The sequence below is a fragment of the Buceros rhinoceros genome, unplaced genomic scaffold (genome assembly GCF_000710305.1).
Source record: "Buceros rhinoceros silvestris isolate BGI_N320 unplaced genomic scaffold, ASM71030v1 scaffold30091, whole genome shotgun sequence".
Classification (NCBI taxonomy): Eukaryota; Metazoa; Chordata; class Aves; order Bucerotiformes; family Bucerotidae; genus Buceros; species Buceros rhinoceros.
The window spans coordinates 8,077-23,302 of NW_010394120.1; the positions used below are offsets into that span (position 1 = coordinate 8,077).

General features: G+C 41.0%; 2 protein-coding genes across 3 annotated transcripts in view; one reads left to right on the forward strand and one right to left on the reverse strand.

Moving 5' to 3' along the window:
* The window catches only part of NIM1K (NIM1 serine/threonine protein kinase), an 8,472-nt gene extending 2,943 nt beyond the window's left edge, over positions 1-5,529 (forward strand). The window contains exons 2-3 of the mRNA XM_010145143.1: positions 2,498-2,766; positions 4,777-5,529. Of these exons, the coding sequence (XP_010143445.1) occupies positions 2,498-2,766; positions 4,777-5,529 (1,022 nt within the window). The remainder of the gene's footprint in view (positions 1-2,497; positions 2,767-4,776) is intronic.
* A 1,362-nt stretch (positions 5,530-6,891) lies between these two features.
* HMGCS1 (3-hydroxy-3-methylglutaryl-CoA synthase 1 (soluble)) lies at positions 6,892-13,918 on the reverse strand. 2 transcript variants are annotated; one of them, XM_010145146.1, is made up of 10 exons: positions 13,459-13,918; positions 12,949-13,074; positions 12,281-12,445; positions 11,379-11,547; positions 11,094-11,264; positions 10,185-10,291; positions 9,725-9,850; positions 9,299-9,462; positions 8,803-8,909; positions 6,892-7,103 (listed from the first exon to the last, which is right to left on the reverse strand). In XM_010145146.1, exons 1-9 carry the CDS (start codon positions 13,904-13,906, stop codon positions 8,817-8,819), a joined length of 1,569 nt encoding a protein of 522 aa, XP_010143448.1. In that variant the 5' UTR covers positions 13,907-13,918; the 3' UTR covers positions 6,892-7,103; positions 8,803-8,816. The 2 variants fall into 2 exon arrangements, with proteins under 2 accessions (XP_010143448.1, XP_010143446.1); XM_010145144.1 differs by lacking the exon at positions 6,892-7,103 and having other exon boundaries at positions 8,512-8,909.
* Between the last annotated feature and the right edge of the window lie 1,308 nt (positions 13,919-15,226).

Below are 15,226 nucleotides of genomic sequence, written 5' to 3' on the forward strand. Positions count from 1 at the left end.
ATGTCTGGGCACCTAGTTTGCTTTTTTTTTTTTAAAGGAATTTTTCCTTGGTTGTTTGTATTTTGTTTCCTTTTGCTGTCATAGCACACACCATTTTCTCCTGAAATTATTCCTCAGCCTTCTCCTAACTTCCCTGGTTAAGATTTCAGCTAGCTCTTTTCAACCCCTAGTATACGCTGAGTGCAGACAATCAAAATCTCTTGCTGCTCAGTTTTAGCATTTTGGTGAGGAAGCTGCTTGCTAAAAATGCCCTTCTGTTCAGCACTGCTGCCTTGCAAATGTAACACGGGATTTGTAAAGCAAGCATTTTTTTGGAAGCAGAGAGAACGAGTTTAAAAAAGCAGAAAAGGAGGGTGTCAGGTTTTTTCCACTTTAAGCGTGCTGGTTTTCTTTGCATGTCATACATATGCAGCTGTGATCATGTAGATTTAAAGGAGCTCAGTCTTGATTTATGTGAGTGTGTGAACAGGATCAGGCCATTCAGTCCTTTTTTTCTTTTTAAACTTTGCAGGAAAACTGACCAGGAGGAATAGTAAATTTCACAAAAGGAAAGGGAATGAATTTAACTGAGAAAGTTTTTACATTTTTAGAACCCAAATGCCCCCAACTTTTATAGATAAAGATGTAGTGATGCAACTACATAGTTAAGGTTGTAAGAATTGTTATCCCTGTGGTACCTAAAGCATTTAGTTTTGCAAATGTTACCTACTGTGAGGTGATGCTCTTTCCTTTTGGTTTTGGGTAATCAATACTCTAGCGTTTTAGTTTTCACTCCTATGTCAGGAGTCAAAGCTCTGCCAGCATCAGTGTTGTGTGCTGTTACCCTTCGATAGCTGCATTTCCTCCCCATTCACCATGCCGCCAGCAGCACCATGCAGGAGTCGGGCAGCTCACTAGAAAGCATGGAACAGGTCGGAGAGCAGCAGTGAGGGGTAGACTGCTCTACACTCGGCACAGGCTCCTTCTCAAACAGGGACATCAAGGGACAATTCAGCACCTTTCACAAGAACCACACTTGCCTGGAATATTGGCTGCACTGTAGCAGAGAGATCATTTTATGCATGTATGTGACTAAGAAAGGTAGATAGGCCAAACATAGAGTTTCCTTGATCTGTATACATATATGCATATGTATTCTTAATGCTTCCTTTAGATGTGCTGGAATACTAAACTTGATTTAAATCACTTTATGATATTAAGTAAAAACATTTTGAGTGTGTTTGTTTATACCGGAACCCATGGACAATGCGATAGCCTTCCCACTCTTTTCCTAAAGCAACGTGTACTGCTAGAAACCAAGGTGAAGTTTTCTTCTGAAATATTCAATAAAAATGATTAATTGTTAAAAAAATATGGAAATGTTTGACTTAGATATTCTTGGAGAAAAAAATTCTTCCCAGGAATAACCAGTTGTTTTCATTGCCATGATCCAGTGTAATTGTGCTGTCCTGACAAGTTGTTATATAAAGCCACTGTAAACCTATTTCAGCCAGACTAATCCTTCACATACCAGCTGTATTCAGAGTCAAGACAAAAGTCATAGCCTACCAATTAATACAGAAACAGAAGGGCAATTAACCTACTCACACTGCTCTGAGCTACCCTGGTGGTGTGCTGTGCTGCAGATGTACCTGTTTTGTGGCCTTTGGCTTCACTCCAGATACGTTACAGAAACACATAGAAATTAACAGCAGCTTTGCATTAACAGGACAGTGTAAGACTGCTGGATTTGCTGTCTGACAAGATCCCTGCAATTTACTCTAACTCACTGGTTTTTTCCCTTCCTCAGAATAAAAATCTGTGTGTGATGTGGATTCATGGCCCATGACATAAAAACTTCTCCTGTATTCTGTCCAGTACCAAGAACTACTCACATATGAACATGTTGGAAAAACATGCATAGCTAATGTGAGAAGACAAACCTCTGCAACATTGATTTTGGTAACTGAGAGTTTGGGGGGGGTATGGGATGAGAAGTTAGGGAAGAGTTCCGTTACAAACCTGCAGGGTTACAGTCAGAGACCTGAATTACACAGAAATTGGTCTGTCTGCTCTGAAACAAAGCACCTAAATTTGACACCTCCATTAGTCTGCAAGTACCAGGCTCAGGCCACGCTTGTCTGAAGACCTCTGACTTAAAAACAAAAGAGGTGACACGTATTTCTTCAGCAGCGTTAGACACCAGAAGCAGATGCTGTAACTCTGGCCGTCAGACATGTATAGCCTGACGCAGTGGAGCTGCGAAGACAGCAGATGGTTTAATTACTGGTACTCTACCAGCCTTTAGCCACCTCAGCAGTGAGTAGGATGCCATGGACGGAAAGGGGCATGGGTGTGTGTGAGAGACTGCAGGTCTCAGTGGGCCTCTGCAGCTTAGCTTACGCTGATCAGAGGTGAAATTTTATTGCGCTTCTATAACCAAGCATTATTGTAACCAACTAGTATTACCATCGACACCTATTGCATTAACAACATGTAAAAGTGCTTTTCTTTTCAGAAAAAGTTGCAATTAAGATTCTGGACAAGACAAAGCTGGACCGGAAGACTCAATGTTTGCTATCTCGTGAGATATCCAGCATGGAAAAACTGCACCACCCAAATATCATCAGACTATATGAAGTGGTGGAGACACTCTCGAAACTGCACCTTGTGATGGAGTATGCAGGAGGTGGGGAGCTCTTCACTAAAATCAGTACAGAAGGGAAGCTGCTAGAAACAGAGTGTAAAATAATCTTCTCCCAGATCGTGTCAGCTGTGAAGCACATGGTAAGCTGCTTTTCTTCCAGAGGCATACTGCGTCTCACTCACTACTCTCACAGATTCTGTGGATGTACGTTTTGGTTTTCAACTGGTAGGTTTACTGTTACCAAGCTTTCAGGCCCATGTTTCTGAAGAGCAGAACAGCTAGAGAAGAGCTCTCTTAAATTTATCTGAGAGCTTTCACACTCACCTTGAGTTACGCTCTGCTGACAGCTTTTGGAGGAGACTGAACTGTGAACATTAGGTGGGTAGAACCATCCCTTTAGCAACACCATTCTCTCGTCTGCTCTAAGTTCCTGTAGGCACCGGCTAATAAAGCTTCATTTTGTCTCCCCAGCTATTTCAAGATAGGATCAGTCACTCTTCTGCTAGAATAGTGTTCCAGAGAAGAGTCTTGTTAGGTGTTGCAAATATCCAGCTTTCTTATTAATGAGTATGGGAGACTGGCATTTAAAGACAGTTAATTCCTGGTCCTTGCTTTGGCGTTAACACCCAGCAAGTCACTTCCCCTTGCCTAGTCTTCAGTACTGCAACTGGATTTCAGATGACGCTATTTGTTAATATAAGCGTCTTGTAAAGGCAGAAAAATGAACTGCTTCAGTACCTTCTGAAGCTGGCACAGTAACTACCGCTACTTCAAACAGCAGCTTAAAAACACCTAAGACCATTCTGCAAGTCTGAGAGTACTAAAAAATTGCTGAAGTTAGGTCAGGGTGCCCTCTGGTGGCTCACGTTCTCCTGCTACCTAACAGTCTCGGGAAGTCAAATGCAACAGCGCTCCCAGATCAGACATGTAGAAACTGCACTACAAACTGCTCGTGGCAAATATCAACAGTATGTTTATTTTATATGATTTGACAATATGATCATATGTCCGTAAGTGGTGGATTAGCTTCAATGCCTGTTCCATAGGACGGGTACTTTGCAGCTACTGGAACTTAATTTACATTTCAAGGTTACATCTTTTTCTTAGCGTTAAACCCTGACTACCAAGCTGGCCAACCTCTTCACTTGTACACGCATGCTTCTGCGAAACAACTTACTTTTGCTAAGCTACCCAATCCAGCTTACTTAAATCCCATTTCACTGCTGCCAGTTCACAGCCAGGACAGGAGATCCCTGCCTGTTACTGATGACAGTTTGAAAATCTTAGGATGCCAAATTGCCTCCAGATACTGCACCTTGTTCCTTTCAGAGGGTGGGGCAGAAAGTGCTCAAACAAACACATCCATTCCTCCCAGTTATTTCAGAGATTCCAAACCCTCACCTAAAAAGACAGGAGTATCACCGCTAAGCAGAGCAAATTCAGCTTGAGTCCTTGGCTACTACTGCCATTTCCAAGGGAAGAAAGTACACATTACAGGGCTACATACTTATTTTAGATTTCTAAAACTAGAAGACACCACTGAACTTGGTGTCCTGCAACATGAACCACCACAAGGCACAAGCCTGTGACCCTTTTCTCCTGCCAGTTCCTCCTAGGACATAAGATCCAGAACTGTAGCAACTTTCTTACTTCATCTGTGATTATGTTCACCTGGTGAACTGAATGCTTTCACTTCTTAAGTCCACAAGCTTACAATGTATATAAAAATGGAATTAGTTAAAAATAAATTATTTTTGTTAGTTACATGATTACAGAAATGTAGTAACTGCAAAAACAAGTGTTCTGAAACTTGGGGGAAAACCAAGATTTTGCATAGAAAGATATCTAATCTTGTAGAATTAGCCATGATGCCATCACAGATCTGCTTCATGAAAATAGTTGGCGTTAGTTAACAAGTTGAGACTGCTATTCTTAAAAAAAAGCCAGCGTCCTTCCCACCTTCTCCACCCACTCTATTGTTCTTGTATCGGTAGTGAATTAAGTTAAATTTGTTTAAATACTTCTTGATTTTTCAATTTCATTCCAACCTTCTTTCTTACTTATTACTGTGTGGTAAGTAATCATTAAGAGAACTTTTGAGAACTTAGCCTGTGAACCAGCTAATACCAATTTTTCCTCCTGTTCTACAGCATGAGAATAATATCATTCACCGGGACTTGAAAGCAGAAAACGTCTTCTACACCAGTAACACTTGTGTTAAGGTGGGAGACTTTGGATTCAGCACCGTAAGTAAAAGAGATGAAACATTAAACACTTTCTGTGGTTCACCTCCTTATGCTGCCCCCGAACTCTTCCGAGATGAAAACTACATTGGTATTTATGTGGACATCTGGGCACTGGGAATCCTGTTATACTTTATGACAACAGGTATCATGCCATTTCGGGCAGATACAGTAGCCAAACTGAAAAAGTGCATTCTTGAAGGGACATACAGTTTGCCTCCCTGCCTCTCAGAAACTTGCCAGAAGCTGATAAAAGGGGTCCTTCAGCCAGTACCAACTGAACGATACTCTGTCAAACTTATCATGAACAGTGAATGGATGCAAGGAATACAGTACCCCAGACCTTTACAGCCATTCAAACTGGATCCAAATTATTTATCAGAGGTCAGCACACTCAAAGAGGAAGAAATGGAAGTGAAAAATATTCTGGAAGATCTGGGAATCACAGAAGAGCATATTCAAAATAACCGGGGAAGAGATGCACGCAGCTCAATAACGGGAGTCTACAGAATTGTTTTGCACAAAGTACAGAAGAAAAGGGCACTTGAATGTGTTCCTATCATGTCCCATCCAGATCCCAAAGAACAAGACCTAAGGAGAGGAATCCCGATGATGCACAGCCGGATGAAGCCCACTTCCACGCTGTGTTCTGTTTTATAAATTGCACTGCAGGCTTTATATTCAGCACATTTAACAAAGGGTTTTATTGACAAGTTCTGGTGTTACATTTTTTGTAATTTTTGAATAAACCAAAAATGCCTCACCACCTCTGCATTTCTCAAGTCACACTGAAGCGCTCAAACACCGAGCTCTCTTGTTTGTCCCTTGTTCCAGGGACATGGTATAGCCAGTGCAGAACCCCAGTCAGTGAAACCAGAATAGGATCGTAAGTGGAAGTGACCTTACAGTAATGACCAAATAGCATTGCAGTTAACATACTTAGAGATTCTCAGTATAGGCATGTAAATTCTTGAAAAATTGCACCTCAGCCTGACACAACTTTATCACTGAAACAGCGGACAGTTTTTGCAGAGAACTAAGTTTAAGCACAAACCAGACCATAATCTAACTGCAAATTATTTTCTAAACCGTCATAAAATACATATCAGAGCTTTTTTAATAATTATTTTATTTAAAGAAACAGCAATGCTGTTGTTGAGCACAGTCCCAAATTTGTCACAATTTAGAAAGATTTAACCCTACGCATGCAGTTGCGGTTCCTAGTGCGTAACTGGTTGTACTACCACCTACTAACCTTCTGACACCTTCCATCACTTGCATGATTCTGAGCTAGAACTGCTTGAACTCCACTTGCACTCCAGCAACGGAAGATTTAAACGTACTCCAAAACTCAGGCAGTTTTAAATTCCTGCTTTAGCAGTAGGTTTCAGTAGGCTGAATGCAACCATTAACAGAATCTACTTGTATATTGAGCGTTACAGGCTTGTACTAACTCCTGCCATACCAGGTAGGGAATAAAGGCTGCACAAAGTCGATTCTGACACTTGACCACTGCAAGCCAAAGGCTGGATAGCCTGACAACTCCAAATTTTCAGAGCACCACCGAGATGTAGATACTCATATTTTTGGCTTTATTTGCTTATTTTATATTTTGATCTTCAACACCATTGGTTCCAATGCAAATGCTGGAAAAGTGCGGTAGCTGTCCTCCTCTGAACAGGCATAGCTGACTGCCTAAGCTAAGAGGTAGAGCCTACAAGATTTTAATTAAGGCAAGTAAACCAATACAAGGTTTAGAGAGGTACAGCTGGTGCTTTCAAATTTAAGGGCAGGATGCTTTACTATGGGGACTAATGAGATGATCAGTTGACTTTAAAAAGAGTAATTAACGTAAAAACGCAACAGAAGTACTCTGAAAAGCCACCCATGGGAAACTGGACTCAGTGAGGCTTAGGCAAATACAAAGCAAAAACCAATCACTGCTCACAGTTTTTCTGTGAAGGGTATAAAACAATGTCATCTTTCACAGGACAGTAACATTAGATGAATTGTATTTCATAAGCTAGGAATTAATTCCTCCACTATAAACAGTTTCTATATAAAAGCATTTAAGTTATCTTGAAACACAGCCCTGAAATAATGGCTTTGCACCAGCCTCAGCAGCCCTTCCGTCCACTTTTGTAGTGGAAAGGTATTAAGAAGGTTCAGAAGGTCCACAGAGCTTGTGAACCCACAAGTTCAGGTTTTCACAGAGCCAGTTTCCTCTGTCTTTCCTGTTAAAGAAAAAAAAATGCATCCTGAAAACCCAACATCAGCATTATTCCAAAAGGTTTCAAGTATCTCGAATTTTATTTTAATAAAGGATCAGCCTCACAGACTGTGAGGTTCCTGTGGTTAACTTTGTGCCTGTGGCTCACTTCTTGGCTTGTCCACTGCCAGCAATGGACTTTGTTCCATGACAATTTGTTTTTCTGGTGCCAAGATAAGTTTCACGAGGGCAACCTAAACTGAACTCGCAAATACTTTTTGTCATGCATCATTGCGCCATCATCTTCAGCAGAACAAACAAATTAGTATTCATCAATTTATAATAACTATTTTACCAAGGCTTGACTGTACAAATACAGCAAGTTATCAAATCCTAGTGAGTGACAGATAATACAAACACTTCGTTACACACACAAAAAGTTGTAATTTAACAGACAAATCATTTTTGCTACTTCATATTAGATAATGTAGCTTTGTAGAGTAAGTAAAGAAATAAATTCAACAAAAAGTCATTCTGTACAATAGCTCGATTTAAGTACGTATTACAAGCTTACGAGGCTCATGTCATAGTTCATTTCCAATCTGGGTTTTAAAAATCCACCAGAATGGAATCCCCATTAGCGCTGTATATCTACCACTTGCAGAATGGATAGCTTTAAGCTTGCATGTTGGGAAAAAAAAAAAAACAGACAACCTACTCCTGCAATGTTACGAATAGTGAGGATTTCAAAGTACAAAGCCAAATTCAAAGTTAGAAATAGTCTTTCAGAAATGCATCATATAAAGCATAGCGAGAGGCTAGAGCTTCAGACAAAGTGATCTTCCTCCCTTCCTCTGCCAATTAAAACAGATCCATAATAACTAGAAGTTTTATTTGAGAATTTTGCTGCCTTAGACACTCTACTATTCAATTCAGAGAGGTCTGAAATCCATGAACCCATTCCTTTGAAGAAAAAAAATTACCACCTCCCTTCTTTTTCCTCTTTCCTCCCAGGCTGCTGGGATGTACAATGCAGGCATAAAGCACGTAATATGGATGTTGGCAGGAATTACGTAGTAACTAACACAACGGGTCACATAGTTTCTTGGAGGAAAACCACCTGTGAGTCTAGCTGTTCTTGATCCAGTCGTTGTGACAGAGGGGAGAGAGTCTATTCCTGCAATGGAAGTTACTTGGTTCTATACCTTCCCCAAAGCAGTGGGTGGTGGGAGGTAGGCTGGGAGAGAAAGGGAAGGTGGTAAAGAGAAGTGCAGTATTCAGAAGACTGACTGCTTACTGTCAAGGCACTGAGAACCCTAACATTAAAAGCTTGGACTATTTTGCCACATGTTTGAGTACATTAAAGTGTAGGTTTCAAGTCATTTTACATGAAACAAGCAAGCAGAAGATTCTTTTTTTTTTTTTTCCCCTAGGTACAAAGACCTTGTAATAGACTACAGCTACTACTCAGCATTAAAAAAGGTCAGACATGTTAAGGAATCCCCAAAGACCCTGGCAGGTCCCTCCATCTCCAATATGTTCATGATTTTAGTGTTCTAAAAATACTATAAATACCAGCACACCATATTATGACAAATCTTTTTAAGGAGCTTAAACAGTTTTTCCATGCTCCAATGAAGTACTACTGCACACCGAAACTTCAGCACTACTGCAACTCTTTTTCTCTCTCTCACCCTACCCTCACACCTTGTTCCATTCCCCACCTCACAGAGGTATCTTAATGCTCCCCATTGGAAATGGCAACAGTAACGCCTTCAGATTCTGTAGTTGCAGGGATTCTTGGCACTTTCTTAGCAGGGCTTGGGATGTGCTAAGAAGAAGGGAAAAAAAACATTAAATACAGTTTTCTCGTTCACAGACATTCACACTTCATGGCTAGGACAACATTCATGCTACCCTGGTTGGCTTGGTCTTAATTCAATCAAATTGGTCATGCGTCATGCAAACTGATTATGTGAAAAGAGCCAGTTTGTTCTCGTTTCATTCTTGCGCAGTTTCATTCTTGTTATGACAAAATGTACTTTTTAAAATTCCATGTTCAATTTTTTTACTTCTGGCTTGCATATTACATGTATTAACAAAGCATTTAATGTAACTTCTTAAACCACTTTCTCTTTTAACATACATGCACATGCTAAGACGAACAGATAAACTGTTCTACCATTTACATCAAACTTTGAAAGAGTGCCGAGCGTTCACCTCATGAACAACGCCTGGGTGGACAACTTCAACTCCTGCCTCCAGAGGTCGATCACACATAAGTGGCCGCCGCGCATAAGTTCTCCTGTGTTTTTCATCCACACGCACGAGGTACCATGTCCCCTCAAACAGATCCTCCACCGAGCACTGGGGAATGTAGTTGGCTGTAAAAAAGCCGGTAACACACTGTTAGTTGCTTCCTGGTAAGCAATTTACACGGCACAGGCCTTTGCAGTTTGGATGTAGTAAGACAGAAAAAACAAGTCTGCATTTCATTTCATTCACTTTGGGCCAACGAGCTACTCAGAAGCAGAAAGCATTGGACATTTTTTCCATTCTACGTCCTAATCATTTAAAGTCAGCTGAATTCAGTGATGAGTTCCTAGTTGTAAGAGTAGGAATGATTTATATTCATGAAGTTCTTACCCAAATGATGTGTTTCCTGTCTAATCTTCATGTTTTCAGCAAAGACCTCAGGTGCAATACATTTTCTCGAGTCAAGTCTTGTTTTGAGATCAGAAAGGCTGGCTGTTATTTTGTCCAGTGCAGAACCTACAATATAAAACCATCATGTGAGGTAGAACCATTGCTGAGAACTGCACACCAGCACACTAATATTTCAAAATATTTTGCATTACAGAAGCCAAACTTTAAGTTATTTAAAAATACTGCCAATTACTCAATCAAAACGTTACCAGAGTTCGAAGAATATTATTTATTTGCCCAAGGAGACTTAAAACATTCTCTGGAGCTGGAACATCTTCAGTTTAGCACCACTGTCATTAAGCAGAGCTCTGCAGATTTAGTTATGCTGGTGGGTCGCATGACAAGGCATTCAGAGGTGTGCTGTGCAAGGAGTTAATTAACATCTCTTCCTTTCACTCACCAGGAGTGGCATCCTGGGTAACCCTGATGGAATACAGCGTAGCAGCAAAACCAGAGCCATATGAGAACACGCTGATCCTCTGTCCCGCGAGCTGTTCTGGGGAGTACCTGCAAATCGAGCAACAGTTGTTTAATTGAGAATTAAACCCAAGCGCCAAGTCAAAATTACTAGGAAGTGCAGCTGGCTAAGAAAACGCAGCCAGCGAATGATACTGACTACGATGCACATTTACCATGGTATGTGCATGAATGGTGTCTTTTTAGAACACAATTTCAAACACTGCTGATACGTGATTAGTTACAAAGCTCCCTCTCCGAAAGACAGCAAAAAAATGCCCCAAATTTGATTATCTAGAAGGCAGCCACTTTTCATTCTTAAGTGACCTAAAGCCTAAAATGAGCAAGCACCTCTTGGAGGGCAAAGTCAGAATAAAGAAAAAAGGATCCCAGAGAAAGGGTTTAATTTAAACTTAACATGATCTTTTAAAAGTCTCTCATTGCAAAAGCAGATTGTTAAGTAATTACTGATTTAATTTGGCAATGATTTTTATAGTGAAACAGAGAAGGCATTCTGATTCTCTTTTCCACCGCAGCAGAGGTTTAGGGTGGGTGGGATTTTTTGAGGGGCAGAAAGCTGAGGCTGGGAAGACACCAGCTCACAGATAAGATCCTACTTTGGGAGGCAGTAAGCAGCTGTTTCGGGTCAGCTTCTGACACAGAAGTTTTGAATCTGCTTGTCACTTGAACTGACTGTGTATGCAGAATAATTTTTTAACTTTAGTCTTTCTCTTTAAGGCAATTTAGTACGAAAAGGCTTGCGGGAAGGTGCTTTTACAAAAAGCCTTCTGCAATGAAAACCTTTTATGACCTTACATATAAAAAGCTACAACTTTTCCAATTTTATGCTTACTGGGCTAGAAGAGAGGCAAGGCAACCATAGACTGAAGGCGTATACATATTTCCATTTTGATTGGACACAAGTAACGAAGCTTTGGTTTTCTGATTGAAGAGCTCTGCACTAGCTTTCATAAAAGCTTTTTCCACATCTCTGTCAAAGTACGTATCTTCGAGTTTTACATCCCTATTAAAAAAATAAAATCAGAAACAGTTACTAAAATAGCAGAAAATAAAAACGCACCTTGGATGTGTAACAAATCAAGATTATGTGAATAAGGAAGACAGCAGCCACTCTCACCTGAAAGCTTCCAGACCACTGAAAACACTCTTTGCTGTTTCTGGGTTCTGGTCACTGAGAAAGTCATTCAGCAAGAGTCTAGCAACGGATTTCTGTACCAGTTTACAGTAGGGAGAATGAAAGATCATGAATCCAAAGTCATTCAAGGTGAAACGTCTGTCTGTCCCCTCTGGAAGTGGCAGAAACATTGTGTTACAACTTACGTTACCTTACTTACAACTGAAGTTACAACTTACTCACTTTGACTATGAAAATAAAACAGGGGAGTGGCAGGATACAGTCACAACACACCAGCGCACAAGAGACAACCATAAGACTAACTACTGCTGTCAAGTTCTTTTAAAACACTGCTGATAATTCTGTTTAGTTCCTTACTATCTTTTGCACCAGCTAAGAATGCTTGCCCTTGTTCCAAATCAACAGTCTGGAAGTTGAACAGTCTCTGTATTTCCACCCAGCGTTTTTACACAATAATCTACTTCATTTAACTAATCTTCACACCTAAGCTTCTTAATATGAGTGAAGCAATTACTAACATACAGGGTAAAAAAAACGCAGTATCACTTCAATATTAACCTCGCCAGCTTAAGAGCCTGGGTGGAGGAGGGGAACAACACACTTTTAAGCAACGCATTATACGTAACACCAACAGCCAAAGCCCGCAGAGACTACTGTTTACTGACCATCAGGTACTTAATCATGCCAGAACAGAAACGAGACTTTTCTAAATGGGAGGCAGCAAACACTCCAACTGCCTCGGAAAACACGAACACAGGCACTCACACACTAGTCTTTAGACTGGGTGATAAAATACACTGTGTCTCTGTATTACACAGCGTATTACACTCTGTATTACTCCAGCGTTTGCGGATCTTGCAGTATCATCAGCTGAGGCTACGTACCTTTTTGCCACTGGGCGTGGATCTTGTTGCGATAGACAGTATAGCAGCGATCTAACGCACTGAGGTAGCACTGTATGGACAGTTTGCCATCAACTACAGGGTATTCAGAGACCATATCTGGTTTATAGAAGTCATATGCATGCTGCATGTGGGTTCCACGCAACCCTGATGGACAGAAATTGACAAAAGTTGAAAATTACTTTATTCAGCTGCTTTGAGTCGATTTCAGTGCATCACTTAACACAGAGGAGGATACAAGCAACATCTGGCCCCAAGCAGGTTTTGATCACACTTCAGGCCCTTTAGATAAGGTTTCATACAGTAGCTTTTTAAGCATGGTAGGACCGAGCGTGACAAACACACGTAACAAACGACTTCCATCATTTTGCCTTGGAAGTAGAGCACTATTTCATTCAGCTCTAGTCCACTCTTAGTCAATTCCTTAGTCCCCAAGGAAGTAAACAGATAGGAGCATCACTAGTTGTTCCTTGCAGCCTCCTACAACAGGATTGGCCAAGTTGGCCCAGAGCAAGAGGAGACAAAATACAATTTCTGACAGTGGGCATTAATCCAGCCCTCCAGTAATGCACAAAAACCAGGGGACAGGCTTCAGAACGGATCCAGTTATTCGACTGAATCCAGTTATCTTGTTTTCTCACAGAACTAACCTCTCTCAAAAATTAACGGAGCATTTGGACCAATCAGCATAGCAACAGCACCGGCTCCACCTGTCGGCCTGGCATTTCCAGTGGCATAGACAGCAATGTCTCCAGCAACCACAAGCGCATAGCGTCCTGTGAAAAACACACAGAAACAGCAGTGAGAAACAGGCAAGAATCCATCACATTTTAATATCCATCAGCAATTTTTAGACTTTGTTTATAGAGGATAAAACCCCCAAATTAAAGGACTCTTCAACCCTGACTTCCCCCCCACATTTCAATTTCCTGGCAGCCACCAAAATTTACAGGAAAAGACCAGTGATTATTAGCCATGTTATTTTTTACACTGTATTTGAACTAGTGGCAAATGCCCAGAGCATTTAAGAAAACAACTTTGGAAGAGAAAAATAGTTTACCCTTTGGGTTTTATACAGCTGAACACGAATAGTCATTATAAGGCAGACGACTCGAACTCAGAGAATGATTTAACTTCTCAAGGAAAGAAACTGAACTTACCATCCCAAGAACTAGACTCAATCCAATTAATAGCATTAAAAAGAGCAGCAGTGCCCCCATAGCATGCATTGGTGGTGTCGATTCCTTCTACATCCGTATTACCAGAATCTTCAAAAAGCTGCATCAGGACAGTCTTCACAGATTTTGATTTATCAATTATCGTCTCCGTTCCAACTTCTAATCTTCCGATACACTCATAGGAAAGGTTGTTCCTCTCCATGAGCTTCTGAACCACAGTCAAGCAGAGAGAATTGATATCCTCCCGGTCGGAGCAGAACCCCATCTTTGACTGGCCCAGCCCAATGGTGTATTTCCCAGCATCCACACCATCATACTTCTCCAGCTCTGTCTGGTCTACATACTGAGAGGGAAAATATATTTCCAGTGCAACAATCCCCACATCTTTGGGCCAACAGGATTCAGTATTCACTGGAAGAGACCCAGGCATTGTGGTAGATCTGTAAGAAAAAGAGAAAACCACAAAGCCACCTGATTTATTCACATCCATTTTGAGAGACCTACTTTCATTTCCTGTAGGTTTATAGAAAAAGTTAAATTTCAGGTATTCTGTGAGGTCATTTGCAAATGGCAAGCCTTTGCCTCTGGGGAGAATTTAGTCTGAGCATAATGCAAACATCATTGTAAGTTTTGTAACACTTTACATTAAGAAGTACTTTTAAGAAACAATAAAAATTTCAGCCCCAGAGATGAACAGATGTAAGTTAAGCCCAAGTTATTTCACTGGAGCAAAGACGGATGCTCAACAAGTACTGAGTGTTTGAGAACATAATGAACATTAAGTGTACTTTTGCTTACATGCGAAGTCTCAATTTTACACAACCAAGTGAGAAACTTTGCATTATTTATTTTAAATGTTGCTAGTTGAGAAGTTCAAAACTCACCCTTAACAGGAAATCTCTCCTTAAAACAGGCCAGGACTTTTCAAAATTGTTTTTATTTTTAAACTAAGTGACCCAAACCTCCCCATTTTGTTTATACTTGCAACAAAGAAAGCAGAAATTTTTTTGTGCGGGACGGGGTTTTTTGCATTTTTGGTTGGGTTTTTTGTTTAAGCATATTCTGTCTTGGCATCCTGGAACACGGAAACTCCTAATTCCTCGTCTGGAGGAATATTTCACAGGCTGAGATGAACACACGGGGATTCTCCCTCTAGATCAAATTTTTTTATTTTAACTCCACAAGTTTACTGTCACAACACTCAAGGGCACCCCATTTCTTTAACCCCATCCCTCCTACCCAGACAAGTGCCGTCTTCTTTTGCTTATGCCCAAGAAGGCGAGCACTTATCCCTTCTGTGCCCAGCTGTAAGTCACCAAGCCTTAACCAACCTCTTCCACAACACCACGATGAGCTGTATGGAGAAATAAAGCCTTTCACTTTAGAGGATGCATATTAAGACAAGTGCTAGGACACATTAGAAGTGTTTTCTGTTACGGGCACAGTGTTATGTAATGGTGCACGGCTCGCCGTTCTTTTCGATTGCCTCCAACAAACTTCCAACCGTACCTAACGATGTACCTAAAACAACCCTATTTAAATATTTCTCTTTGGCCTTTATTCATATTAAAGCGTGTGAAGGGGAGAAAAAGCCTATTTAAAGCTGCTTACTGGTGTGCTGCAGAACAGCCGCAGGGTGCACTGACACGATTTTAAGCAAAACACCTAATTTCGCCACCTTCACGCACCCTGCTCCCAGCCCTGCTCGCGGCTCGCGCGCCCGCGACGGCTCGCCAACGCCCCGCGGCCG